This window comes from Labrus bergylta, chromosome 1 (genome assembly GCF_963930695.1).
Source record: "Labrus bergylta chromosome 1, fLabBer1.1, whole genome shotgun sequence".
Classification (NCBI taxonomy): domain Eukaryota; kingdom Metazoa; phylum Chordata; class Actinopteri; order Labriformes; family Labridae; genus Labrus; species Labrus bergylta.
The window spans coordinates 2,602,712-2,630,310 of record NC_089195.1 but is presented as its reverse complement, the minus strand read 5'-3'; the positions used below and the strand labels follow the sequence as shown (position 1 = coordinate 2,630,310).

Genomic DNA, 27,599 nt, shown 5'->3' with positions numbered 1-27,599 from the left:
TTCTGATTCTGATGTTATTCATTTTTATTCATAAAAATCAAACAAAACTCCAACGTAAAAACCAGCAAAACACACAAAGAGAAGCCACAGGAAAAAAACAAAGAAAAAGCTTCAGTCCATAAGTACAAGGGACGAATGACATATAATGAAGTCACAAAGAAGAGGAAGCACACAGACATTAAATAGACTTTTGTTGATTGGACACAGGTGAAGGCAATCAAAAAAGGAGGGAAACACTCAAAGGGAGGAAGTAACACAAGACATGCTATACAGGGGAAAAACTACAAAATAAAACAGGAAACACTGAAAACTTGAGCAAGGAATACTAACAGAAAAATACACGCAGGGATAGCGCAACACAAGGGAGGAAGAAGACAAACTAAATTAGGAAAAAATAAAGAACTCAACTTGTACAAAACGAACTAAACAAGGGTTGACCATGACATAAGGTGTTTATGTCATCGATAAACATGTTTTTTCATCTGGAATGGAGTGTTTCCTGAACGTAATACCCAGAGAAAGAATCTTGAAGGTTAATACAGTAGAAGTGGTCCAAGCACTTAACTTTTGTATGCATGAATCATGCATGCTTTATAAATACAATTATTATTCAACTCTATGTATGACTTCCTTAACCTTTGACTCCTGCAGGTAAATGGAGGTGCAGGACAGGAGCCGCTCCCCATCCCGTAAGACCAGCCGGGTGGAGCAGGTGGTGGGACGATGGCTTAGACGTTCCAGAGACTTAGGCAGCAGGTCTCACTCTCTGACCAGGTAAACAATTGTGTTTGTCTGTTTTTATCTGTAAACCATTCATTTGAGGAGTCAATTTGAAAGCATGGATGGATGTAATCCCCCGTCTGTGTTAGCCGTTTCCAAGGGATGCCAAGAATAAAAGTGATCTAATATTTTTTACTTTTTGTTTTCTCAATTATTTATCCTCTCATTTGATGATTTAAAGTGAACTGGCCTTCTGTTCTGCCAGAGTAGAACAGAAGGTTGTATTCAGAATTTATTGTTTTCTTTTTTTTTCATTCATGTCAACCTTACCTTTTTCAGAGATCGGGCTGGTGTAGAAGGGAGGTCAGCAGAGTCAAGTGGCTCTGATCAGAGGAATTACCCCTTCCGCTTCAATGTTCAGATCCAGCGGGACCCGAAGCTCAACTCTCATGGCCTCACTCTGTCCTCCCAGACCCCCATCCTGGTGCAGGAGATCACCCCAGGTACAATATATTCATGCAATGAACGCATAGAAGAGAAAACAAGACAAAAAGAATTATAGAGGAGGTCTATTATCCTGAACTAGTGGAGACAGAAGAAGCGTTCATTATTAAAAATGAGGCCCTACTTCCCCCACATGACTATTCTGAGTGAACACGTATAAAGCAGGTCACTGGTAATAATCAATCACAAATCAGTTTTGATACTATGTACAAGCCTTGAAGTGTTTATACACCGTTCTTTTACACACATATACAGTACGTAACGTACTTGTCTCTTATACCCTGAAAATAGGAGAAGAAGATAGTACTCAGCAACAGCACTGGGTTGCACAAGCTATGTGTAAGTTCAAATATAGCCTAGTTTAAATGTCTTTTTTTAGGACAGAGTTTACACCTGTATCACTTTTAAGGTGTTGCACCAGCTGTTATAGTTCCAACAAGGCATAAGTTACAACTTAAATTATACACCTCGCTGCTAGTAGGTTGAAAGTTCTCCATAAAACACGGTTGTCACTATGATCCGTTTTGAAAGGTGGGATAACTTGGAGGGTGAGGAGGAGCAAAGGTTCTTACCGGCTGTTTGGTGTCAGCGGTGCATTCTCTGTGATAGATGACTTCCTTGTTGTATCTCCCACCAGGAGATAATTCCACCAGTCCAACAATAGAGTGCCATTAAATCCCCTTTTGTAACCCCTTGATGTCTCCCTTGTTTTATACTTGCTGTAGATAAAGGTTTTAGTCTATATTTGTCATCTAATTATAATGCTTTGTCATGTTTTACATTCTTAATTGTTCCCGTTCATGGATCAACAGAAGTCCATTTAAAGGAAGTTATTTGCAGCCTTTTGTCTGTTTGAAGAAAATTAAGCATGAGAGGCATCTCTTCAAAAAACACTGCTTTAAAAAAAAAACCTTTCACTTATTTAAAGGGATACTTCACCCATTTGCATTAAGCTTTGTATCATTAGAAACCTGGTAGTATTTTTGAATGGTCGTGCATCCCGCCCTCATTTTCCCCTGAGATGGGAAATCTTGTATCTTGTATTTCTAAGTCTGAAAAGGAGCTTCCAGTGATGCTAAATGACGATTTTTGCGGTTAGCGGGTTGAAACTACATTGCTAGTTCCTCATATTTTCGACCACTGAAGCTACAGACCTATCACAGATCAGTGGGTGGGAACTCACTGCCATGATCGAAACTTAACATCCGCCATATTGCTTGGAAGCTATGCTAACAGGCTCTATGGAGAAAGCTGCCGGGGCTAGCCACTGGCCGCTAGCCGCAGGGGCCACCGCAACACAAGACCGACCTGTCGGCAGCAACTGTCCAGCTCAACAGCCGAGACCTAAGGCCTGCCTGTCGGCGGTGGTGAGGACGGGGAGCAGGGGCCGGCTCGAGCTGGGGCGGACTGGTAGTGTCTGTGCTCTCACTGTTTGCCTATGGACACAGACATAGAGTCTGTTTTCAAGATTTATTTTTGGGCTTTTTGTGCCTTTAATCGAGAGACAGGATAGTGGACAGACCCAGAAATCACGGAGAGAGAGTAGGGAAAGACATGCGGGAAAGGAGCCACAGGTGGGACTCGAACCTGGGCCACCCGCCTGGAGGAGCAAAGCCTCCATACACTAACCACTGCGCCACCAGCGCCTCATAGAGTCTTTTTTCTGACTTGAATTTACAAGATCAATTCTAGAAGAAATCTCTGAATCAGTTGAGGAAACAGCCTTATGTGTTGAAGTAAATATGTCTGTAAATGTTTTTATTACTATATTTCTACTGCTATATTGTATATTTTGGAGAAACTGTATCGATCGAATTTCCCTCTGGGATTAATAAAGTATTTCTGATTCTGAACTAGAGGACCTTAGTGGGAGTGGCCTGCGGTGCTGTGCATTCTGGGATTTGGTGTCTTTCATCCACATGAGCCAAAAAGACACTTTCTGCCTTTTCTCGGGCAAGAAGGCACCAACTTATTTCATTTATTATTTATTATTTAAATTTATTTAATATTTCTACTACATATATGACTCAATGTCAGTACAGATTCATGTTTCAACGGGTGAAGTATCCCTTTAAGAAAAGACGTCCTTTCTGCAACAATATTTTGGTTAGTTTGGATGTTGGTGAAGATGAACCTAACATCATTGTGGTGAAACTAAACACGCTGACAGAACTTATACAGAGCTGGTGCAGAAGTCCATAGGGATTTTAATGTCATAGCTGACACTGCATATTTGGGTAAACCCAGCTGGGTCTTGTTTTCACATCACCAGCTGAGGCTTCTTGCTCCATGAAGATCGTGCTTTAGAATCCAATTTGTATTGCAAAGGTCTGCAGGGTTTTGGTCTGCTTTGTTTGAGAGTCCTGTCCAACAGCTAAGACTGCACCTGTCTGTTGTGAAGGTTGTGAACCTTTTGGAAGTAATGTTAGGTAACAAGAACAGTTAGCATGTGTTCATATCGTAATTCATTCATTACGTAATATGTGGGGTTTATCTCAGCCCCTACATATTTATTTCTTAAACCACCAGAATATATTAGTATTATATTTTATTGATATTTGTCTCTTTCTTCTTCTTCTGCAAATATATTTAGCTACAGTATGTGGTTCCCAGAAACATAATTGATAGGAGAGTGTTACTGTCTTATAAACTCAGTTCTCTCTGTAGCAGAGTAGTTTTCCATTCATTCTTTCTGTTTTCTCCTGTTTGCAAAGAGCAAGTCCCCTCGGCAAGTGGAACTCTGCCAAAACACTGCAGGCCTCTGGCCATCGCACAAGGCAAACAAAAAAAGTGGAAACTCCAAGGGAGCTGACTCTGTGCACTCAAACTGCAAACATGCGCACATAATCAAATTATCAAAAGAAATGTAAATGCTGTGTGTTATCAGAGTTTATTAAGTGTCCTCAGTGTTATATGGAGACAAAACAAAGAGGAACATTTTTAAAGAAATTGACTCTTTCCCCTTTCTATCACAGCAACGTCTTCAGGGATGTGTACTGTACCCATGTACCATTTTTAATTAGATGCCCAATGGACTCTCTGTTGTACAATAGATGGGTAAATTGGGATTAGGAGTGTGATTAAGGTATGAGCAAAGGAGGCCGGATGTGAATACAGCTGGAGATGTGTTTGAGAAGCTTTACTCAGGTTGAACAAGCTTAACACACATTGAATCTTAAAGAGCATCATGAGTCAGTGACTGAAGGTTGACAATGACTCCTGCTAGATCTCACACAACTAGTCGCAATGCAAACTTCAAATCTTCTATTATGCTCATAGAAACATTGTGCAACCCCTATTCATGATAACTTATACATTTCAGTCAAAGGTAAGGCATTACTGAATAGTTACCTTTGCTGCAATATTTTTAAAGGAAGAATGTCCGACATTTTAAACATAACTACAGCAGAAATCAGGTCTATCCTCTGTAAATCCCTCTGAGTTATGACTGTCTTCAATGAGTGAGAGGCGCAAGTCCCACCAGCTGTATTGTTATCGGAGTCGTGTTTACATCATGTTTACATGGACAGGTGGGCCTTGTGTATAAAGCTGTTTTAGGTCAAGGACTAGAGAAAAGAAGAATAACACAGTCTACTCACTGCTTATTTAGATGTCACGTAAATGTATTTAGATCTCGGTCATTTCCGTGTCAATTTATGTGCAATGTTAACCAAAATGTGCTAACATTAGCGTGCTAACACAACACGGCAATTGCAGTTCGAGCCAAGGACAATGTTGTCCAATGCTTGCGCTTAATGGTGCTTAATCATGGTGCGTTCTGATTGATAACTCGAGTGTGAACACGAGTGGAGAGGGGTTGGAGGTGTGCCGCTGGAGGAGAGCGGAGGCTTCAGAATAGTAGAGGTGTCACCAAACAGCAGTTTGTTTTGGTTTCATGCTGTTGCTCAAAGGCGAGAGACACATTCTCTCTGTTCATCAGTGTCTTTCCTTGAATATAATAAACTATCATACCATACTGGATCTCCTAAAATAATCTAGTTACAATAATCAGACCTCTCTTTTATTTAGCCTTTCAGGGCTGAAGCCTAACTGATTGTTCAGTAAATCTTTCCAAGATTTTTGGAACAGTTGTGAGCCAAATGGATGTCTGTGACTATAATTTTAGTTGCCTTGCCTTGACTGTACACCATGTTGTTCCTTTTGTATTTCAATGTTCTCTTCAACTATCATACAGCGAAAAAACTAATCCTGGCTCATATCTCAAATAATGTATGTGCTAATACAGGTGACAAACTACTTTACTAGGTCAAATGTAAATCATATAATAGGCAACACAAAGGTCATAACACGTTTAAAAGTCATTGTCAATACATCAGTCAGTATTATATTCTCACTGAGCATATAAAACAAACAGGGAATCTCTGTTTAAAACCATCTGATTAACTCACAGATAGCAAGAAAGTACTGTAACTACTGATCCAAAAATAGAAACACATATTCATCACTGACCTCTGACTTTAACTAAGCAACTAATTCCAATCAGTGAATAATGACTGCATGTTATATTCAGTTTGTATCTGATTACTGAAGTGTTTCAGTTTGTTTCTGAGCTACAGAGCCAAAAAGAATCTGAATCCCCCCGAGGTCCGGGGGCAGATTACCTTGCTTTCTCCTGTCTGGCTGAAGTCTGTTCCGTCACCATCTGCTTCTGCCCGTTCCCTCAACACACTCACTTACACACATACGACCAAACACACTGTTATTCAAGTCCCTAGTGGCTCCACTAAGTCCAAGCTCAATATTTCCTCTGTGGGTCTCTGCAGCACATGGTGCAGCATCTTGACAGTGAAATATGAGTCCTTAATTTAAAAAGCTTTTTCAGAGCTAGCAGCTCAACTCATCTAACTTATGATAACAGGAAGTACTAACATGTATAAGCAGAGCACAACTTGGAGTCAGGGCATTACCTGATATTGTTCTTAAAAAATAAATATGCAGAGGATGCTGTTGATTTGTTGATTATAATTTATTGTATTTGTTTATTTAACATGGAAATGAACATTGCTTCATTATGTAAAATACAAAGTAGATGCCATACATACAGGTTTCTAGAAATGGCTAATGCATCACTTGTTTCTGGGTAGGCTTTAAGGATTTAAACAGAAGGATTAGACTGAAAGAAATACAGAAATAGTGATATGACTACACAAAGATACCGACATGATACCGACAAAAATAAGGTTATGCTGTGAAAAAAGGATCATGAGAGGAAAATGTTATATTCAAGACAATGGTGGGGAAATGTTGATAGAGCGTGGCATAGTTGTGATAAATGTCATTGTGTATAATTATTACTATTGAAAACAATGAGTTTATGGGAATGTTTTTTTTTATTTTAGTGCTCAAACTTACAATAATTAAATTGCACTGTCTTTAAAAACTTTGGCATATATAACAGTGCATGTTTTGTGATGGTGCACAAAGTTCCAGGAAATCAATCATAATTCAGGTCCGTGTTAAACTTTTTTTTTTTTAAATAAAATAAAATAAAAATAAAATATGCAAACCTTGTGATAGTAACTCTTCCAGATCTTCCATAAGTGTAGCTTGTTGGCGTAATACACTGTAAACATCCTCTTCCATGCCCCTAATACTGTGACTTACCTGAAGAGCATTCAGGTATCTTTCCTAGTATCAGCCTTTTGTAGCACACTGTCCACTTTCTGTGTTTTGTATAGATAGGGGTAAACTGTACTGTGAGGAATTGACAGTTAGATGCAAAGACAAACAGCAAGAGCTCCGTATCATCAGTTGGAGTACAAGTTGGAGAAGTTGTTAACAATAAGATATGCAAGAAATCATCTTCAACTGCAAACTACTATGGTCACTTCTGGTCAGATATCTGCTGAATGTTTGGCTGCTCCTTGTTTGACAGAAACGTTGTTAACTGTGCTGCTACTGTACCTGTCTTGGCCAGGAGACTCTTGAAAACGAGATTTTTAATCCAAACATGTTTTTAAATTTACACTACATACTGTATATTTTTCACCTTTTCACTTTTAGAATGGTAGAAACACAAAGCACACACATCCAGACACTGCTGATGCAAACGCTGAGAAAATTATTACTTTGCTCCCAAGTTACTCACAATGCCATTTTGTGTTAAGTATAGACTGAGAGAGGGGAGGGTGTTAAAAACTGAATATGTAGAGACAGAGAATATACAGCTGTTTCATATGAACAGTAATGACACAGCTATGAGCCGCTCCTTCTGTTTGGATGATGAAAAATTGTGCATGTGTAAGATGAAAGGGTGTCTTGAATAAAAGCTGCTGCCTGTCGGTACTGCCAGTAACAGAATGAATGCCGGCGAATGAAAACACCCTCAGGCATGACAACACAAGGACATTTTGTGTGTCCAGGTGGTCCTGCAGATGGTCGGCTCGTCCCTGGCGACCAGCTTGTAAAGATCAATAACGTCGCTGTTGATGACCTGACCCCGGAGCAAGCTGCTGAAATAATCAGGTCCTCACTGACAGCTGCACACCAACACACACACACCAACACACACACACACACACACACACACACACACACACACACACACACACACACACACACACACACACACACACATTTACAGTTAGCATTTTAATAGAACATAGACCTCATGCTTAAAATAATCGTCCTCTTTTTTTTTTCAGGGAGTGTCAAGAATCGTTGACAATGACGGTCCTCAGAACAATGCTGGTGAGTGTGTTGTAGTCCCACAAACACAGTTTCATGAAAAAGTTGAATTATTTGACCCTTATTCCATCTGCGTTTGGCCTGTTTACAAACACATACACAGGGTTGTGTGTACTCATGATTGCATCTTATGGATGTAGTGTGTCCTTACATATTGAATTTTAAACACTGCTGACAACAAAGCCATTAATCAGCATGTCAATGAGGCTTAGGGTTGAGCCTCATCGCTAACAAGCTTCCTGTCGTCAAGGTCTCAGCACTACATCAGTGTTACACCCTCTGAAACTACCCCCACAGACAGATACATACTCAATCTATTCTATGTGTATAACTGACTGTGCACTGCTTCTGTGTGTTTGGGGGGTTCTGGACTAAAACCTGGAAAAGTGATGTCTGTATTTGCGCTAAGATAGAGAGTAGATCGGTAAATAAATGTCTCCTCCTCTGTGATTCTCATCCTCGTCTCTGCTGAGGGTGGCACCTTTACCGTCTAATTTATTGCCCTCAGCTCCTCCAAGAAATTACTGATCTTTTAAGGAAGTATTGGCTTTTCTCATAAAATATGTATCCCTGTCATGGTTGCAAAACATCAACAGAGTTCAGAGTGGAGGCAATGCTAAGTGATGGAGTTTTTTTAATCAAAATCAGACATTGATGTAGGAGCAGAACGTTTGCTCGGTCTGGTAGTTTCAATCCAACTGCATTTACAGATGATGAAAGCAGCTGAGCAGCTAATGGTACAGAAAGGATAGCTTACTTATTGAAATACTCAGATAAAAATGCTTTTTGGATAATTATGTTTTACTGAAAGTCAAATTGTCTTTCTATTACTATATTAAAGTGTTCTTTGTTGGTTGATGTACACATGCATACAGTAACCTGACTCATCTTTTCCTGTTGTGTACAGCTCTTATCATACCATGCTTGTGATTTTATCAAACATTTCAAATGTTTATCCTCGTCTTAAATAAACTTAACTTGTGTGTTAACCTTACTTCTAACATCTTATTAGTAAGTCAACAAAAGAAAACTTAATATGTACAGCTTAACAGGTCTTTGCTGCCAATACAGCAAATACAGCTGCATTGTTGATCAAATTTATTTAAAAACTACTTTGACAAACGTATTCATTGGTTTGCATTCCTCACAGGGGCCAAAGTCTTCTTTCATCACACCAGAGAAGCGGGCCAAGCTCAGGTCCAACCCTGTGAAAGTTCACTTTGCAGAGGAGGTAGAAGTAAATGGACACTCTCAGGTGAGTCGAAAAATTATTATTATGCTTTTTTTTCTGGAATCATAATGTTCATAACAATAACATAAGCTCGCAATCAACCAATACTACTCTTAATTGTTAACTTAACTTATTTTGTTTACTCAAGTGGTCTTGGGAAAGTCAGAGCTCTTCACATTCAGTAACAACGTGTATCATGTATTCATGGCTGAGTATCAACACTTAATGTTTTTCTTTATTATTTGGCTGAAAGCACACAACAAACTTTCATCAGTCATTAAGAGCTCTGCTCTGTCAGAACTTTATCAACACATACAGTTTGTGTCTTGAAGACCTTTTTGACATGATGTTCTGGACCTCTGCAGTCGTTATCTGCCGTGTTATAACAGCCCTCCATTCTCTCATAGAGAGGGCTGAACAGACTCTATTATGTTTCTGTTGCTGAGGAAACGGTCATCTGGAAAAAAATTCTGTTCTTTTGGGATATTGCTGTAGTTAATACTTATTTAAGTTTAAATATTTAAAATGTTTTTTTTCTTATTGAGGCTACGAGACTGTTTGTCCAACTTCTAATGAATGGTTTCCTACTCGTGTTAGTCTTATGCCAATAAGATGAAGCAACATCTGATAACATGAAGGATGTCAACTCAAGAATTAAGAAACCTTTTTGTTTATTTTTATTTTTTTAAACGTGCTCTGCCTCTTAACAGAGCTCCTAGATTTTGGCAGTTCAGAATTTGTCACACACAACAATCTTTGCTTTAAGAAGATTTGATATATCTGACGCCTCTTTTCAAAATGCAGAGGAGTGATCCTTCTTAATTGTTCCTCATGACTCCATGCAGTACGCACTTCTTCTCTCATAAAGCCTGGCTCTGGTCGTTTCCCATCCTGCCACCGGATGTGAAATTAGCTGTGAGAAGAAACCACAGAGGCTGAAGTGCCCATTACTGATCACAGAGAAAACACGGATCGATGCCTCCCTCATCCTCTAGTCCTAATGTCTGTGATTACAGGACAATAAGCACAAGATTAAGGAGAGAGATAGGGATGAAGGGAGGTGAAAGAGTGAAGGGGGGGGGCTGTGTTAGCCATTATTAAACAGGAGAATGCACTCTCTGTTTGAACTTCAATTATACAGACCTCAGTGTTACATTTAATCACAGTGTCAATATTCACTTTCTTCAACGATAATAAAAAGTTAGGATAATGGTGGAAAATATGACTCAACACAGTGAACGGGCTGTGCTGACAGAAACTGACCAGAGGATATGATGGGACCTCTGTCTTTGTCTAAGTATGTCTTCATGTGTACAAAATTTGTTAAAATTAAAATTCTTCTTTGGTTCTAAAGCAGAGATACTTTTTACATTTCTTCAATAAAGTTTAAATAAAACCAAAATTATTTCAACCCCTGTTCAGTTTAATCAGCCTGTATTATAATATTTCTAAATTATGGCTTAAAATAATACACAATGTCAAAAATTCTTATCACATTTTGTTGTAATCTATACACCATCATTTCCATCTCAGCCAAAGTGCGATGGAAGCAGACTTAATGAATAAATCATGGCATACATTAGGCATTTGACTAGACACTGAAGACATGAAGAAAAATGAGTGCAGACAGAAGCATCAGGTCTGTGCAGAGCTGGGAGCATGCTGTAATCCAGCTCACATGTCTTATTCCTGTTATGTGATGGTGTGGCTTTGTGTTTGAAGTTTGATGGACACGTATTTTAATGGAGTAATCTTAGCACACTCTCTTCTTCTGCAACAATAATGTAATGACATCAGACTGAATAAGTAACCCATCAACTGTTTGTGCCACTATTATTTAATCAGGAATCTCCTTGTGACACACATTTTGCTCTCTACCTGATGATGTTCAAACTAAAACACACTTATTACTTGGTGCTATTTTCAATATTACAAATCCTTTATGTTACCGGTTAAATGCATGTTAAGGTTAGTCAATCGTGCTTCTTATCCTTTCAGGGAATATTGTTCATACCCATCCACTTCTGCGCTTCAAAGTCACACAATCCAATATGAATACTTTAATGTCCTCACATTTAGATCACTGTAAATCAGACACATCTGCCTCCAAAGTCTAAAAACACAGCAATGAGACTTCTCATTCAAAACAACAAAAGCCTCCTCTAATTGTCCTTACATTCAACTGGAGGTGACCGAGTAGGAATAACAATGAAGCATCACTTAAACATCCATATTATGCAAAACTGGCCCCATTGACAAAACATCAAGCCATCTATAAATAGACATGTGCTAATGTCATTAACCGATGGGGGCGGCTGTTGCACAGTTAGTAGAGTCGGACGCCTATCAACCGGAAAGTTGGGGGTTCAATCCCCAGCTCCTGCAGCTACATGTCCGATGTGTCCTTGGGCAAGTCACCTGACCCCGAATTGCTCCTGCTTCTTCGGCTGTGGTATATGAGTGTATATGAATGGAATTAGTTACTTCTGATTTTCACTTTACACAGCAGTCTCTGCCATCAGTGTGTGAATGTGTAGGTGTGACATAGAGGGGTGTAAAAGTGTGATACAAGCTCAAGTCCATTAACCATCAATTTAATGCTGGCAAACTAGTGTGCCTAACTACTGATTTAGAGTTTTTATATAGGGCAGAAGAAGTCACCTGTGAGACAAAGTCTGATTTGTTTTCATGGTCAGCTGTGAAAGAAAATGTCAACATTTCTTTCCTTTATTGACTCTGTGTCATATTTTCATGTCAGGCTGTTTAGTCCTCTTGAACCAGCAGGTTTTTATGATGTTGACACTTCATCTGACACTTGCCATGACCTTTGACCACAATGTCTGATTGACAGGGCAACTCGCTGCTCTTCCTGCCTAATGTCCTGAAGGTGTATCTGGAGAACGGGCAGACCAAGGCCTTTAAGTTTGAACCCAGCACCACAGTCAAGGTAATAGGCAATGATACACTCATGTTGATATACTGTATGTTGCTATTTATTGCCCGCTTCATGTCTTCCTTGTCCTGGATGCATAACAAGGTTGGGGAAATCTGTGAGATCACACACTGAAGTTAAATTATGTGCTTACGCAACGCCAGTATTTGCTGTGATTCTTAATTTTCACACTTTCTTGTATTGCACTGAAGGAGGAGCCTGATGCTGTCCTCAATAAGCTCTGTATAAAAATGTAACCATACAACTGAGCTCAGCTCATTTCAGCAACTATGTTCCTGAATGTTGTGCAGTAATGTCATTGAGAAGTCATTTTCTTTGTACATCAGGACATTGTGATGACCCTGAAGGAAAAGCTTTCTCTGAGCCGTATTGAACACTTCTCTCTGGTGCTGGAGCAGCAGCACAGCATCACCAAACTACTGCTGCTACATGATGAGGAGAGGATACAGCAGGTACACACACACACACAAACACACAGACTCATACATGTGTATCCTACAGCTCTGTTCTGAATGTGGTTTAATCTGCACAGCACTAAAGCTTTCACCTGCTTTTATGTATTTGAAGCTAAATGACTTCTTTCTCTATTAGCACTTTGTTCTAGTTGTTTCTTTTTTCACTTACTGTGAAACAAATTGTCTTGCCTTGTGTATGAAATGTGCTTTATATTTAAGTTTGACTTGACTGTGTGTTCAGGTGGTCCAGAAGAAAGAGGCCCATGACTACAGATGTCTGTTCCGTGTCTGTTTCCTGCCCAAATTCCTCCAGACGTTGCTGCAGGAGGATCCAGCTGCCTTTGAATATCTCTATTTGCAGGTAGATTGATAAACATCTTTCCAACAAAGATCTTCAGTAGTTAATTGTTCGTATGTCTAATACATTTTGATTGTTTCTTTATTCTTGCTTTTCTTCTTTTTTTGAGATCCTGTGCAGGGGTTAGAAAAATAATAATAATAATACATTTTATTTAAAGACCCCCTTCAAAACACTCAAGGTCATCTTACAACAAATTCAATACATCAATAAAATTAAGATTAAAAAGACAAATGAACAGAATGTAGTGGATTTATGAGACTGGGTGGAGAATGATCAGACTGAATATGCCAGTTTAAAAAGATGTGCTTTGAGATGTGATTTAAAAATGGAGAGAGAGCCGATATTACGGATGTGTGGGAGGGAGTTCCAGAGTCTGGGACCAGAGCGACTGAAGGCCCTGGACCCCCATGGTGGACAGGCGGGCGGGTGGTGCAGTGAGTTGAATGGAAGAAGAAGATCTGAGAGTGCGGGTGGGTGTGTTGATGTGCAGGAGTTCAGAGAGGTAAAGCAGAGCGAGGTTATGGACGGCCTTAAAGGTGAGGAGCAGAATTTTGAAGTTGATGCGATATTTAACCGGGAGCCAATGAAGCCTCTGGAGGACAGGGGTGATGTGATTAATAGAGGGAGTTCTGGAGATGATGCGAGCAGCAGAGTTCTGGACCAGTTAGAGTTTGTGGATGGACTATATGTTATGAGCTGCTTTGATGTAATTGTACACTCACCAGAAGCTGGGAAATAAATCAAGATATACAAAATTAAAACAAATAGTTTAGGATTAGGGTGTACAGACGGAGAAAAGTTTAGGGGGCCCCTACAAAAACACACAAATGTATTTGTTTGTTGTTGTCCAGATAGCACATTTACTACATGTGTGAGAAAGCTACAAAACATCTGTTTGTAAATTCTATCATCAAGAATAGTAAAAGTGCCAGTTCTCTACCAGTGTGACCTGATTTAACCTCCCTGCTCTGTTGAAATGGTATCCAGTAGCAGCAGACTGACTCAGTAGTCAGCTTGTTTTGAATCGTGCAGTCTTTCATTAAAACCCACCCTGGTTTTACTCCTGTACTGTTGTTTTGTAATCCAAATGGAACTTTTAGATTTTGTCCTATAACAAGCTTCATTTAATTTAATTTAATTTATTCTACAGGAAAGTTTAAAAGTAACATTAAGTTACAGTTTAACGGGCCTGACTCAGTTTAAAAACTGGTTTCCAGCAGGTTCCTGTTCTGCAGAACATGAAACGTAAACCACAGTCATGACACATCAAGACAAAGACATTTACAGGACATTAGCATGGGCTAGGCAGATACAGACAAATAGAAACAAACAGTACAGATACTGCGAACAATACTTGAACAATACTTGAACAATTAATGAGTGCAGGTGTAAGTGTGGAGAAGGTGTCATTTCTATGTATTTTTAAGCTTAATATTGTTTATAAACTCCCTGCTTAGTAGAGACCCAATTACGTAGTTCTTTTACATCCAAAAAAGTTGCCATCTGTTGTTAATGATACTTTAGCTCAGCCACATAACATAAAAGTGAAGAACAACATGAATGGATCTAAAATGAATACAAACATTACCTGTGATTGTTTTGGGAAAAGTATTTGTGCATATTTTTTTAATTACCTACACTGTTTTTTTTTTATTCTGTGTCTGTTGTGTTTATATTTCAGGGAGTGAATGATGTGCTGCAGGAGCGCTTTGCAATAGAGATGAGGTGTAACACCGCCTTGAGACTTGCTGCTCTTCATATCCAGGAGAGACTAGCAAGCTGTGGACAGTCACCAAAGACCAATCTGAAGAATATCACGTGAGACACACAAACATTCAAATGATATCCTTTTCTGTGTTTATACACTAAACTAATACTAGTAAATGCCACAGAGCAAAGTGACTTTTTTCTGAGAAACTGCGATAAGTATTGTCGGATATTTTAAAGCAGCAACCCAGCTACTCACAGTTTAACAACTTGCATTGTAAAACTCCAGCCTTGAAGCACTAAGACCTTTAGGTGAACATCAAGGATGAAATTCATTTTGTTTTCACTCAGGAAACAAACTGTGCCTTCAAAGTTCCACTGGCAATACTCCTTACACTTATGTATAGCATCCACAATGACATAACACTGTGTAGTTTCTCACACACAGCAGGAGCTTCACATAAACACACACATACGCACACACATAGTGCTATTCCATCTTTCCAGCTCAGCCATTAAACATTTTAGATGGCTGTTACTACACGTACAACTACTACTCAAATGGCGGATCAGGGGTGGAACAACTTCGCCCCACCATTTAGCCTGTGCGTAACACATTGCAGTTGAGGCATAAATATAAAATATGAACTGGCAATATGTAAGCGGCTTGTGTTTTTTTTATTTTGCTCCAGGAAGACATGGGGCATAGAGAACTTTGTGTCATCCACCTTGTTGCGGAACATGCGAGAGAAAGATCTGAGGAAGGCAATTGGCTACCACATGAAGAAGAGCCAATCACTGCACGATCCTAAGCAGAAGGGCCTGTCTGCTAATCAGGCTCGCATCAACTACCTGGAGGAGCTGAGCGATCTCAAGTCATTTGGAGGGAAATCCTTCAGTGCCACCATGATGGTAGGGCTTCTGACAGCTTTTTGTCAACATTTGTTCATTTTTTGTGGGGACGTGGTTGATTTAAGTTTCCATCAGTATCATTCTCAGTACATTGTCTTTCTCTGTCTCTTTTGGTATCATGACTCCTCCCCTGCATCCCCACCTTTCAGCTCCAGGACAGGGAGTCAATGGTGAGCTTGTTAGTTGGAGCACGCTATGGTGTGAGTCAGATAGTCAACCACAAACTGAGCATCCTGTCGAATCTGACAGAGTTTACCAGCATCACACGCATTGAGCTGCTGCCCGAGTCTGACAAGGTCAGCCTGGTCAAAATCTACCTGCAGGACATCAAGGTAAGCACTCAGCCGACACCTCACATACAGCCAGACCAAGTAGAGTAAAGCAGTTCAAAAAGGAGGAATTTGAACTTTAAAGTAACTGAATCAGCACTACAAAGGCTAGTTATATTGGGTTCGGTTCCAATTAGCCATATTTATTCTTCCTCTGTTGTTGCACTCTGTCTGTGTAAAGCATGTCTAATGAGCTGGTACAGGAACGGCTGAACTTTGTATTTTATGCACCAGCAATTTGACAGAGAAGAAATCTAAAAGCTCCAAATCGTTCTACTGGCTGATATGATTAATATTGTCAGCAATTTCTTCTAAAGATAGATAGAAAGATAGAAAGCTGTATTATTTTTTTTATTTTTATTTTTTTTGGGGGGGGGTGTATTTTGATGTTGTGGGTAATGACAATTTGTTAAAAAAAACACTGGTCAAGTCTGTGTCAGCCTGCTTTGAATTTACTGACAAAGTAAACCCTACTTATACTTCAACATGATCTAAGACTCATTGTAACCTGGATTCAATACATAGTTTCATCTATAAAGAAGACAGAAGAAGGAGCAATGATTTTATGTCATTAGAAACTCAGTGATTGACAAATTCAGAAAAATGAAAGCACCTTTAAGATATGACAAAATCCATCCCTCTGGGATCTGGTACCACTGATGGTAGGATTAGGGTTAACAAAGCTGCTAATTAGCGTTCACCTTAACATAACCTTTCATTAAAGCAGTACTCCAAAGCTGATTTTTTTAACCCTTTAAGAAGTGCATCAGATTTTTCGTCAGTAGAATGATCTTACACAACAAGAAAAACTGCTGACATTCTTTTATCACTTTCTCTCTCTCTTTGCTCTTCCTGTCTCTTACATCTTGTGTCCTCTCTCATGCACAGCCCATCACGTTGCTGTTGGAGTCAGTGGCAGCCAAAGATATGTCCTGCCTAATAGCTGGGTATTGCAGAGTGTTTGTTGACCCCAATCTTAACATCTTTCCCTGGATTGATGACTCAAGGAAGCACAAAGTGTCTGCCGAGGAAGGTACAAAAAAATACACATACACAGAAAAACAGTCACTTTCTATTAATCTACGATAAAAAGTATTCTTAAGAAGCTACTGTTTTCATTTTGGTGTATCTTCACAGGTTATGTGTCCCGCTGTGGCAGCGACTCAGATAACTCGTCAGACTTGGACATGGATCCACTGGTGACCCAGATGTCTCAAGACGACAAGCCCTGCCATCGTGTCAGATCCGCATCAGATCCAGATGGAAGGAAGAGGAAAGCCAGGGAAAGAAGGAAAAACAAAGAAAGCAATGAAAACAGAGATAAACCTTGGGGGAATAAAAAGGAAAAGGAAGAAAAGGATGCTGACACGGAAAAGGAAGGTCCACTTGATACAAACAGAGTGGCTAAGAAGGAGGATACAGAGCTCAAGGAGGAGACAAAGGGAGTGATAGGGAGGGATACTTTGCAAATACAGATAGAGATAATTAATGATGCAGGGGAAAAGCAGAAACAAATGGGACAAGCAGGTCAGACGGGAGATAGGGGAGAGATGGGAGCAGCAGATGAGCAGCCTCCTGTATCAGAAGCGTCAGATTCTTGTCACTCTGACTCTCGTGTACTCACCAGCCCGTCCAGCGACTCCCTCGACGCTTTGGAGGAAGATGACTTACTGTCGTGTTCTTCTTCCACCATTAATCCCAGTGCTCATGGTCATACCCACCCTCCCTTTCAGTTACATCACTTCTCTTACGGAAACGCTCAGTCCCACTTTCTTGGCCCTCCACCAGCCCACTCTCATCCACTCATCCACCTCACAGCTCCCCACAGAGGAGGAGGAGAATACAGGAGGTCAGGCGATGGAGCCGATCCCCAGCTCCTCACACCTGCCTCCCCCTTACCGGGTCTTCACCATGTCCAAAAATGTGTAGACAACCCTTATTCTAGTGACAGCTCCCTGTGTTTCGCTGAGCTCTCCCGCCTTGTAGACTTCTTGCCGAGCCCTCCAGAGGCCAGCGAGGACGAAGATGAAGAGGAGGAGCTGAGGAGGAGGAGGAAAAAGATGTCAAAAGAAAGGATTGAATCTGTGAGAAGAGCAGGTGAAGGTGGAAGTGTGAGCGGGGAGGGTTGTTATAAAGAACGTCCACTTGCCCCTTCCCCGTCCTCCCCCGCCTCCAACATGGAGTTTGTGTTTAGCTTTGACCAGAGCGATGCCCGCTGCTACTACAAACTGTGCTCTAACATCACCCCAGACAGCGCCCGCAGCCTCACCCTCCCCTTGAGTCAAAATGAGGGAGACGATGTGAAGGTGGTGGAGGGAGATCCTGCTAAGGGGGCCGACTTGGAGTCCGCTCCAATCCTTCAGCCTCCCCCTGGCTTTGGAGACAGCAGTTCCGATGAGGAGTTCTTTGATGCAAGAGATCGCTTCACCTCCCCTGAAGACCCCACCTTAGGGGCCCTGCCTAGAGGTAGAGGTGATATTTTTCTTAGTAGTGGGCTGACCACATGCTTTTCTTTTTTTTTTTTAGTTCAAAGTGAAGGGCTGTTAATTTGGGATTCACTGCCATCTAGTGTTGAAAGTTTGTACCCCACAAAACTAATACAACATTTGAACCAGGAAAGCAGTACTGTAGATATACTTTTGACCACAAATACTGTAACAGAGATTCTGGCTGTGACTTTAAAGATCCAGACTTCAGAGCTCAGTGTCTCACTCTTGTCCGATCGGATATAGTTAATAAGTTTGTGTGAGGTACTTGGAGTTTGCCCTTTAGAGTAGTGGTTCTATTTTGGTGCTTGACTTGTTACTTCACCATGTTTATCTGACAGATATATAAGTGCCTACCTCTTTGGGAAGTGACCCCATTGAGAGCAGTAATCTACTGTAAATGAGGCCCTACTTGTAATGTTCTTAATGTTTTACAGTTTTACTACAGAGAGATTAACAACGAATATAAAATATACAAAAATACAGTTACATCAAGATGTCAAAACTTCATGCAAATCTTACCCAAAATTGTTTTTACTATGTTACTTCCCCCAAAATCAATGTAACTCTTCTTATTTATTTTGTGAACTTGGCCAATCTGATTCATATAAAGTAGTTATAATTTGCAGCATCTCTGTGCCTGCAACAGCCACCACCAATCACACAATCAGACCACAGAAAAAAAAAATCAAATTTCTAAATGTACTTGACCAGATAAAGCAAAAAAAAGATCTATGGAAATTGCTAAAATGTTATAAATGTACTATGACTGCTTAAAAATGAGTTTTGATTTATTAGGTTCGTTTAGATTCTTTGGTGGAGATTTGAAGATGAAGATTTACAAGAGGAGACCATCAGAGAGACGATAACACATTTCTACATATTACATTTGTATTTCTATTTGAACCATTAGACATTTAAATTAAATAAAGGATGTTTTTTTTGTCAGCAAAGACTACTTACAAAGGTTCAGGATAACATCAACAAAGACAGAAATCACCCCACTTTGGTCAAGCTTTAACAATTGCAGATGTTGTATTATTGTATTTATTCCAAAGTATTTTTTTTTCTGCTGATTCATTGAGTACAGATTTAGTGTTGTCTCACAGTGCCTTTATGTGTGGAAAATATTAACTATTTTAACCTGAAAGACTGAGAGGAAAGTAATCAGTAATTTGACAAGAAATCTAGGAGGGCGTGTATAGGATTATAAAATGTTTAATTCCCCTTCATCCACAGGAAACTTCCTCCTTGGTATTCATAGGGAGTTTTTTTAATTCAAACTTATTTTGAAAGTGTGTTTTAACAAAACTTTGTCTGAGATGTTTTTACTGTTTTTACAGATATTTGCACAGAAATGAAACTGGACTTCCTCAGTACACTCAGTCTCAGTGACATTGGAGTGTCTGTGATGACAGACAAAGATGAAGAAGCAGAGGAAGATAGGACAGGTGAAGATGAAGAAGGAGGAGGCAAAGAAACATTGCACCAGCTCAGGAAACGATCACGTAAACGCCGTTCCTTCATGGAAACTGATTACACCTCTACAGTGTCATACCCAGAGCATGATCCAGGATCAAAGCAGGACCAGGTCTCCAGTGAGATTGACAAAAACCTTTCGTCAGAGAACAATGAAGCACAGATTCTAAGTTCAGATCCTGAACCTTCCAAGCAAACTCAGAACCCCAGTCCTACACTTTCCTCCTTGACTCACTCTGAAGGGGAACCAGCTCAGCTTGAATTAAAACCCATCTTGTCCAAACAACGCTTGCAGGGACCTAGCTCGCCTTGTGGTTTTGATTCTAAAGACCAGACAAGAGAACCACATGCCCCCTCCAGATCCAGAAATCAAGAAATGGAGATGGAACCTGATGCAATGGAATCCAAATCGGTCACAGATCTGGTAAAGGCGGCGTCTCCTACGATAAGCGTTGTCCGCTGCCGGGTGGATCCAGACGGAAAGGAAAGTGCTGATCGTAGGGGTGACGGCAAGGAGGAAGGAGAGGGGCTGGGTGAGACGGGTAAGAAGAAAGAGGAGGGAGAAAAGGAGGAGGCAACCAGTGTTTCAGAAAATGGGCCTTTCACTCATCATATGTTTTTACCAGAAATCCACAAAGAGGAAATCAAGAGGGAAGAAGAGAAAAAAGCCGTGCTCAGTGAGAGCTCATCGAGCTCAAAGAGACCTCTCATAGCTAGTATAAAGCAGCCCGAGGCTAACAACCTCCCTAAATGTTCCATAGGTGTGAATAAAAAGAGTAGTAATGGCCTTTTGGGAGGCCCTCTGATCAGCCCCGAGCAGAATTCATATTTGGAAGAACATTTATTTGACAGCATGCATGAAAAGTCAAACCCTCTACCATACTCTCCACCTCCACCTCCACCGTCACCCCCTCTACCTCCAATACCACTTTGTCAAAAATCCCCAAGTGACTGTTTGATGAAGGAAGAAGGGGGCAGCGAAGTCAGGAGAACCTTAACCAAAACATCTTTGTGTAGTTCTGCTGAGCTGCCACTTAGCAAACAAAACCACGTGAACAAAGCACAATTGCATTTAGAAGTCACCGCCAGTGTTAATGAGGACGAGGCCATTAGTGGTGTTAGTCCCACTATGACTATTAGCGATGAAATAACTGACAGCACCAATTCAGACAATGTTTTTGATGATGATGAGGTGAGTAATTCTTTAAATTATTTTTCAAGTGGCCAAAAAGAGGGCTGGGCCACAGACACAAAGCATAACAGCGTTGCTAATTCAAAGTCAACAACTATTAAGTCTCATCCTAAAACTGAAGCTCATGCAAGAATGAATTCAGTTAATCCTGATTATACTCATACTATCAACTCTATCACTGCAAAACTCGGAGCTGCAACAAGTGTTACATCTCCTACATTTAATTCAGATACCAGATTGAAAAGTGACGAGGGTCTTTCATGCTCAAGTCAAAATGTAGACAAACCAAGAAGTGATGTTACGATTCCCAGAACTGAAGTCAAAGGTAGCTTAGCTAGTCCTAGTTTAGTCCAAGCGTACGCAGGCACAATCCATGATCTATCCAAAGAGCCCCCCTCACCAACACACTTTCTCTTTCAGCCATGCTCCCCTAGCATAATGGGTCGCTTATCTGCCTCCACGCTAAGAGGAAAGATTCAACAGCTGCCCCTTTATTTATCGCGCTCCCAGGATACCCTCAACCAAGCAGGAGTGGGCAATGTGCGTCAAAGTCCTGCTGAGGACAGATGTAAGGACGATGTCGAGATAACCATCAAAGTTACAGACGTTAATGACGTCACACAAACCGTAGATTCTGAACTAGGCCGATCAAACTCAGTGGATTCAGATGGTTCGGACACAACTGTTACAGGGTCAGAGGTGGACAGGGACTTTCTTGCAGAAACAGCCACTGCAAAGGGTTTTCATTCTGGATCAGAGGTGAAGGAAGTAAGCTCTCCATCGCCGGTCCAGACTGAGCCTAAATCCCAATACCGAAATCAGCTACTGTACACGGGACCTATCAAGAACACACCCGGACCTATAACAGAGCCTCCATCGTCCATAGTGAACAACTTTCAGAGAGACTCTTCGGGCATAAAGACGGACACTCCCGGACCAATGAAAGATGCTGTACCTTCTAGCCTTTCTCCGGTAGTTGTCACCACACAGAATCTAAATGGGCCTGGAATCCCTTTTCATAGTCAGTCACAGAAAGTGAGACGGACCAGTAGCGACAGGCCTTTGATGGGTCTTTGTAGGCCCACTGGGCAGAATCTGGACTCACCAAAAACACTTAATTCAGGTTGCAGGGTGTTCACAATCTGTGAGGATTCACTGCAGACAAAAACCCCAGTCGAGCTGGGGAATGCCCCGCTCTTAAAGTCTGAGTTTGGCTGCGGCTCAGTGCTAGTGTCTGGATGTGAGACAGTTATGGAAGAGGTGCAGATGCCTCTGGATGCCTGTGGTTGCCCTGCAGTTTATACGAACTGCTTCAGTAGTGGGGACGGCTTTGATGAGGAGCTGACCGTCTACGAGTTCTCCTGTCGTACTCAGAGCAGCGGTGTCACACAGACTTCTGGAGCAGGGCTTCCTCTCATGACTTCATCACCTATCCACTCCTTTCTCTCGCCTACGTCTTCCAACATCTCTCCCTCTTTCCCGCGCTCCATCCTTTTCTCTTCTTCAACCTCAGAGCTCAGCCCCCTCCTCTCACCGCTGTCTGACAGCTCGGACTGTTTCCCATCTCAAACACAAAAGGACACCATTAGTCAGCTGGGTCAGCAGCGTTACCCAGAACCCCCAACTGGTTTCCAAGTACTTCGTATAGACGTGGATCAGCTCCTTACAATCCTGGAAAGTACTGGTGTCGACCGGTCAGTGGCAGGATATGGGGGTCGCCATCCAAGGGACACCTGCCCCGCCCATTTTACAGAGAACAAGCGCGTGCTCCAGGTAGAGGCTCGGAGACTGATGTCAGGCTGCCAGGAGGTGGTCGGCATTGGACAGAGCCCAGAGGAAATGCTTTGCTCCCTTGCTAACAGTTTCAGGACCCTGGTTGAGTTGGCAGGTATATGCCTCTGGTTCTCAGGCTGCGACAGGTGTGACCGGAGGAACGCAGAGGCAGTTGCAGGTCTGGTAGATGTCGCCCGCTCATTTAGAGACTTCTGTCTCGCAGCAGAGCGCGCCAGCAGCAAACGCAGCTGCCAAGACCTGAGCACCAAGCTGCTAGCCAAACAGTGCACCGCGCTCACCGCCTCCGTCTTCTGCCTCACTCAGCTGTTCCGCACCCTCACTGCTCTATGAGAGAACCAAACCCTCTGGACGCTTGACAATGACACTAAGTCAACATGTGGTCTCTGACCTCACGACAAGGGATCGTCAATGAGACCCACGTTGCTGTACATGTGGGCAGAGTGTGTCATACATGTTCAGAATGAGCAGGTGAGCACAAGGTGAGGTTTCCCCAGAAACACACTGGTGGGGCACCGAGCTCGATGAGAGCTCAAATGATCACAAAACTCTCAACATCATACAATAGAGCCAGTTTGAGATTGTTGAGGTGCATGTGGTTGTTGACTATATGCTGTGCACGTACTGCAGCCAACAAACGAAACAGTCAGCCAACACCCGGACTTCATAGTGGTGCAAACTGCAAAAGCAGAACCTGCTTGCAGAGCCTGCTTGCGTTACAGTATTGAGGAACTGCTGTACTTGAATGTATTCTATGTTATTTATTATGTTTATTTAATTTGATTATTGGGTCCATACAGTGAGCAAGCAAGGAATGTTAAGACAAAGAAGGAAGAAATTTGGAAATGTTTACAGGCAAAGCTTTAGGTAGAGAAGTGGTGTGTGAGAGCTGTGGAGCGTTGACACACTTACACAAGCACACAACCTCAAATACACAGTGTGAATCAGTAAAGATAAGAAACTCTGCATGTCTTTACATTGTCCAGGATGTCAGAGGGGAGTTCCTTGAATGTTACTGTTTACAAAACCAAAAACTTGAGTGAGGAATGATTTAACCGAACCACACAAATCAAAACTGAAGGTGTGTTTGCTGTTTTATAAATCCAGTAGCAGAATGCTGATATAAGCGCATTATCTGAGTTTATGAAACAGTTCAGATGAGGTACAGATCTTTGCACATTCAACTTTTTGTCATTTTGCACATGCATTCGGTCAAACTAATTGAGACATACATTTGTTCGATTTTCTAATTTGTTAAACACTCTCTTTCTCCACCTCCAGTTGAAACACAGAATCCTCCAGTGCATGGTGAGATGGGTGTCAACACTAAGTGCATTATTTCTTCCAGTTATGACTACAAGTAGTGAAAAACTAATGAATGAACACAGGCACAGATAGCCTTAGCAGTGACGGTTTACAATATGTAGCACTGTTGGTTATCTGTGTGTGCATTATCAGCTTTTGACTGGCACGATAAGTGGGAAGGGTCTCAGGAAACATCACTGAACTGACCCAGTCATCCGTTGACAGCCTATCATTGCAGTTCCTTAAAGTCAACACATTGGTCACCAAACAACAACACAGATTCCGTAAAGTTAATTGTGAATGAGCTGTGCGATACAGCATTTTCACTTGTCATGTTTGTTGAAGTAAAATGATTTGATGCTCACTGGAACTGCATGTTCACTGGAGAGTTTAAAGCTTCCACCACTGCTTTACTGGGAACACAATTTATGCAAACAGTATTTCTACATATATATATATATATATTTATAATGGCATTGAAACACTTCATCATTTAACTGTCCTGTTTTGTTCTCTGTGGTTATTACAGAATATAATTTCTGGATTATTTGTCCCATTTTTTTTTTGCTGAGAACTGATGTACTTTGGAGCTCAATGAGAAAACTGTCCCCAAGTGAAGGATGCAAAACATTTTTTTTTTTAAAATCATCTGTGCTCACAAAGCATGCTAATAAGCCATAAAATGCATTGTCGTTTCATCAGGGATTTTATCTGTGAATGACTGAATGATGACGTCTGCTCTTGCTTTGTAATGCTCAACTCCCACCATTAAAACTACGTCAAGAAGACTCCTTGTACATTCTTTGCTCAATCGACTAAACCGCAACGAGGAGAGTTCATTAAACATATCTGTTTTTAGAAGCAATGCCAGAAAGTCTTTACGCTACAGACAATACTGGGGTGACAAAAGATGATTTATTGATCAAGTAAAAAGTAGGCTTACATACCAAAATGGTGACACTTGCACTGATTTCCTTTTCAAGTGTGCTTACTATTCATCTAGCATATGTATTTGTGTATATGTATATCTATTAATATACATATACATGTGATTGATAGAAATGCATTAAATCCAGCACAAAGGCAAAACTTGGTATATGTCATGAGTTGATTACTTTCTACTTAGCAGAATAGGATGCCACCTTTGCCTCAAGTTGGGTCAAGACATTTTTACTCTGACTGATCTGTCCCGGTCCATTTCCAGTAAGTGCAATTGTTTAGGAGTGGAAAATCGGAGAAGCAACAGCTTCGTCACAAAGTGATGGACCATGTTCGTTCACAGAGTGTGACTAATGAGTGATGAAGTGTGTAAAAATCTGTCTTCTGTTGCATCACATACTACAGAGGTAAAAAGTGGAAGTAACATGAGCGCAATGAATGTAAGCCTCACATCATGTGGAATGCAAAGCTGCAGCTGGTGTTGATGAAAGAAATTCAGACTTGCCCCCTAAGAAAGGTTCTGCATGGATTGCAAGTGCCATACTCTACGGTTGGTTCTAAAGGGACCCTTTTTTTCCAGAGTATGGGCTGGGCCCCCTAGTTTCAGCCAAAGGTCATCTTTATACAACAAGTTACAAAGATATAAAAAAACACTTTGTGGTGACAGCCTGGTGTACACTCTTTGCAGGTCCAGCATGACTGTTCCTCACAATTAGATAGGTTCAGAACTTGATTTGCCTCCACAGGGCCCAGACAGACCCCAACACGTTTTGGAGGACTAAGAAACCAAAGATATTGAAGATATTTTCATCTTCCAAAGGTTACCACTGTTCTCGAGCTTTAAACTCTTGTCACTGGAGTGGGCACGCACTGTCGCCACTCAACGTTCTTGAAGCCAAAATACGCCGCTTAGGGGCGCTTCTATTTTGCGATTTTGACGTCATTTGGAGCCAGAGTCTGCGCAGTAGGGTCCGGGGGGAGGAGCCCTGGTAACACGCCCCGCCCACTTAGCGTACTGCCCTGATGACTTACGCAGCCCAGCTACGCCGAAAGCGCTCTGCCGGTCTACGATGAAGAAATGTGTAAGTACAACCAACCACCGTATTCAAAGTCTAATATTTAAACACACTGTGTTTTAAAAAATCCAGTTATTTTGATCATTATTGAAAATACGTGGGCTGCTGGGTCCTCTGTTTTTGCCGAAATCGTTCTATATTTAAGCTATATTTAAGCTAGGTTAGCACCACAGACCGTAGACTACAGGTAGTAAGATATGTTGTATTTTGTTAGAAACTGATAGTCTGCAATGTGAGTCATGTCTGCTTTTCTAATATATTTAAGTGAACAGTAAATCAATCGTTTTTTATGTCTTCATTTACGCAAAGAAGAGATAAAAGCAGCTGGTCTGACATCTTCCACAGAGGTGAAGTTAAAATCATCTGTTAAAAGTTTATATCCTGTGATTGTTTTTAAGTTTCATAAAGAGGATTGTCAAAACAAGCTATTGTTAACAATACAGTCTTCTAAAATAAAAATCACACTGAGTCATACACCAGCTAAATGTTAAATAGAAAGGTGATGTTTTCTTTTCCATTTTACAATCAACAGAAACAAAGACAAGATGATGGCGTCCACCTTCACAAGCTGCTGCTTCAGTCTGGCTGCATCATGGTCACCTACAAGAACACCACAGAAATGCAATCAAAGTACTTCACTTTATTTATCAGAGGATGTACTGTATGCAAAGTAAAACAAAATTAGCTGTAATTCCTCAAAAAGATTTGAGACTGCTTTGTTATTTGAGAGCACAGACTGTTTCTTTTCCCTTCTCTCTGTTTGCCTGTACATGACCTTTTAGTGCTGTAAAAGATGCTACAGTAAATCCTGGATCAGCTGTGTGGATGGTGTGACTGTGTGGTAAAGCTTTGTTAAAGTTGTCACGCACATACTCATATGCCTTTGGAGAGTAAAAGTACAGTGTGGTGGCAAACTGCTTATAAAATATCAAATAGTATTTTATTGGTGAGGTGCCCCAATCAAAGCGTCCTACAGAGTAGCAGCAGCTTTAGAGGGAGGAGACGAGCGCATTATGGAGAGGAGCGCACCAGAGGGGGCGAGCTGGGGGAGAGAGACGCACAACCTGATGAAAAGGAAATCCCTGTTTAAAAATATAATGTTGGTGAAAAGAGGGAAATAGGACGACATAAATGTCCATGTTGAAATTCTTTTGAATACAGAGGCTGTGAATGTTCAGTTTTCTTTGGATATAAAAAGGCAACAATAGCCTGTAGTTTAATCCTGGTGTTTCTCTTCGTTAACGATTATTGAAGCGAAATAAAAAATAAATGCATGACATTTAAAACATATTAACATGTGTGGGGGAAAATGCGATCTTTATGTCTTTTTTTATTGTGCCTCTGTCTCCTCCTAACTACAATACCAGCAGCATGTTGTGTGTAACACTGGTCTCCTGCATTAACACCTTCCTTTCAAAGGTGTTAAATACAGACACAGTCACAATCACCGC

The 27,599-nt window shown here is 41.0% G+C and overlaps 1 protein-coding gene across 1 annotated transcript in view; it reads left to right on the top strand.

Moving 5' to 3' along the window:
• The window catches only part of LOC109998323 (uncharacterized), a 54,492-nt gene extending 29,571 nt beyond the window's left edge, over window positions 1–24,921 (top strand). Inside the window, exons 3-16 of the mRNA XM_065961731.1 lie at window positions 652–774; window positions 1,060–1,223; window positions 7,608–7,710; window positions 7,890–7,935; window positions 9,083–9,187; window positions 12,015–12,110; window positions 12,443–12,568; window positions 12,813–12,932; window positions 14,614–14,750; window positions 15,332–15,551; window positions 15,701–15,883; window positions 16,769–16,913; window positions 17,018–18,346; window positions 19,710–24,921. Coding sequence (XP_065817803.1) covers window positions 656–774; window positions 1,060–1,223; window positions 7,608–7,710; window positions 7,890–7,935; window positions 9,083–9,187; window positions 12,015–12,110; window positions 12,443–12,568; window positions 12,813–12,932; window positions 14,614–14,750; window positions 15,332–15,551; window positions 15,701–15,883; window positions 16,769–16,913; window positions 17,018–18,346; window positions 19,710–23,161 — 6,345 coding nt within the window. The 5' untranslated portion in view covers window positions 652–655 and the 3' untranslated portion in view covers window positions 23,162–24,921. The remainder of the gene's footprint in view (window positions 1–651; window positions 775–1,059; window positions 1,224–7,607; window positions 7,711–7,889; window positions 7,936–9,082; window positions 9,188–12,014; window positions 12,111–12,442; window positions 12,569–12,812; window positions 12,933–14,613; window positions 14,751–15,331; window positions 15,552–15,700; window positions 15,884–16,768; window positions 16,914–17,017; window positions 18,347–19,709) is intronic.
• Window positions 24,922–27,599: the final 2,678 nt, after the last annotated feature.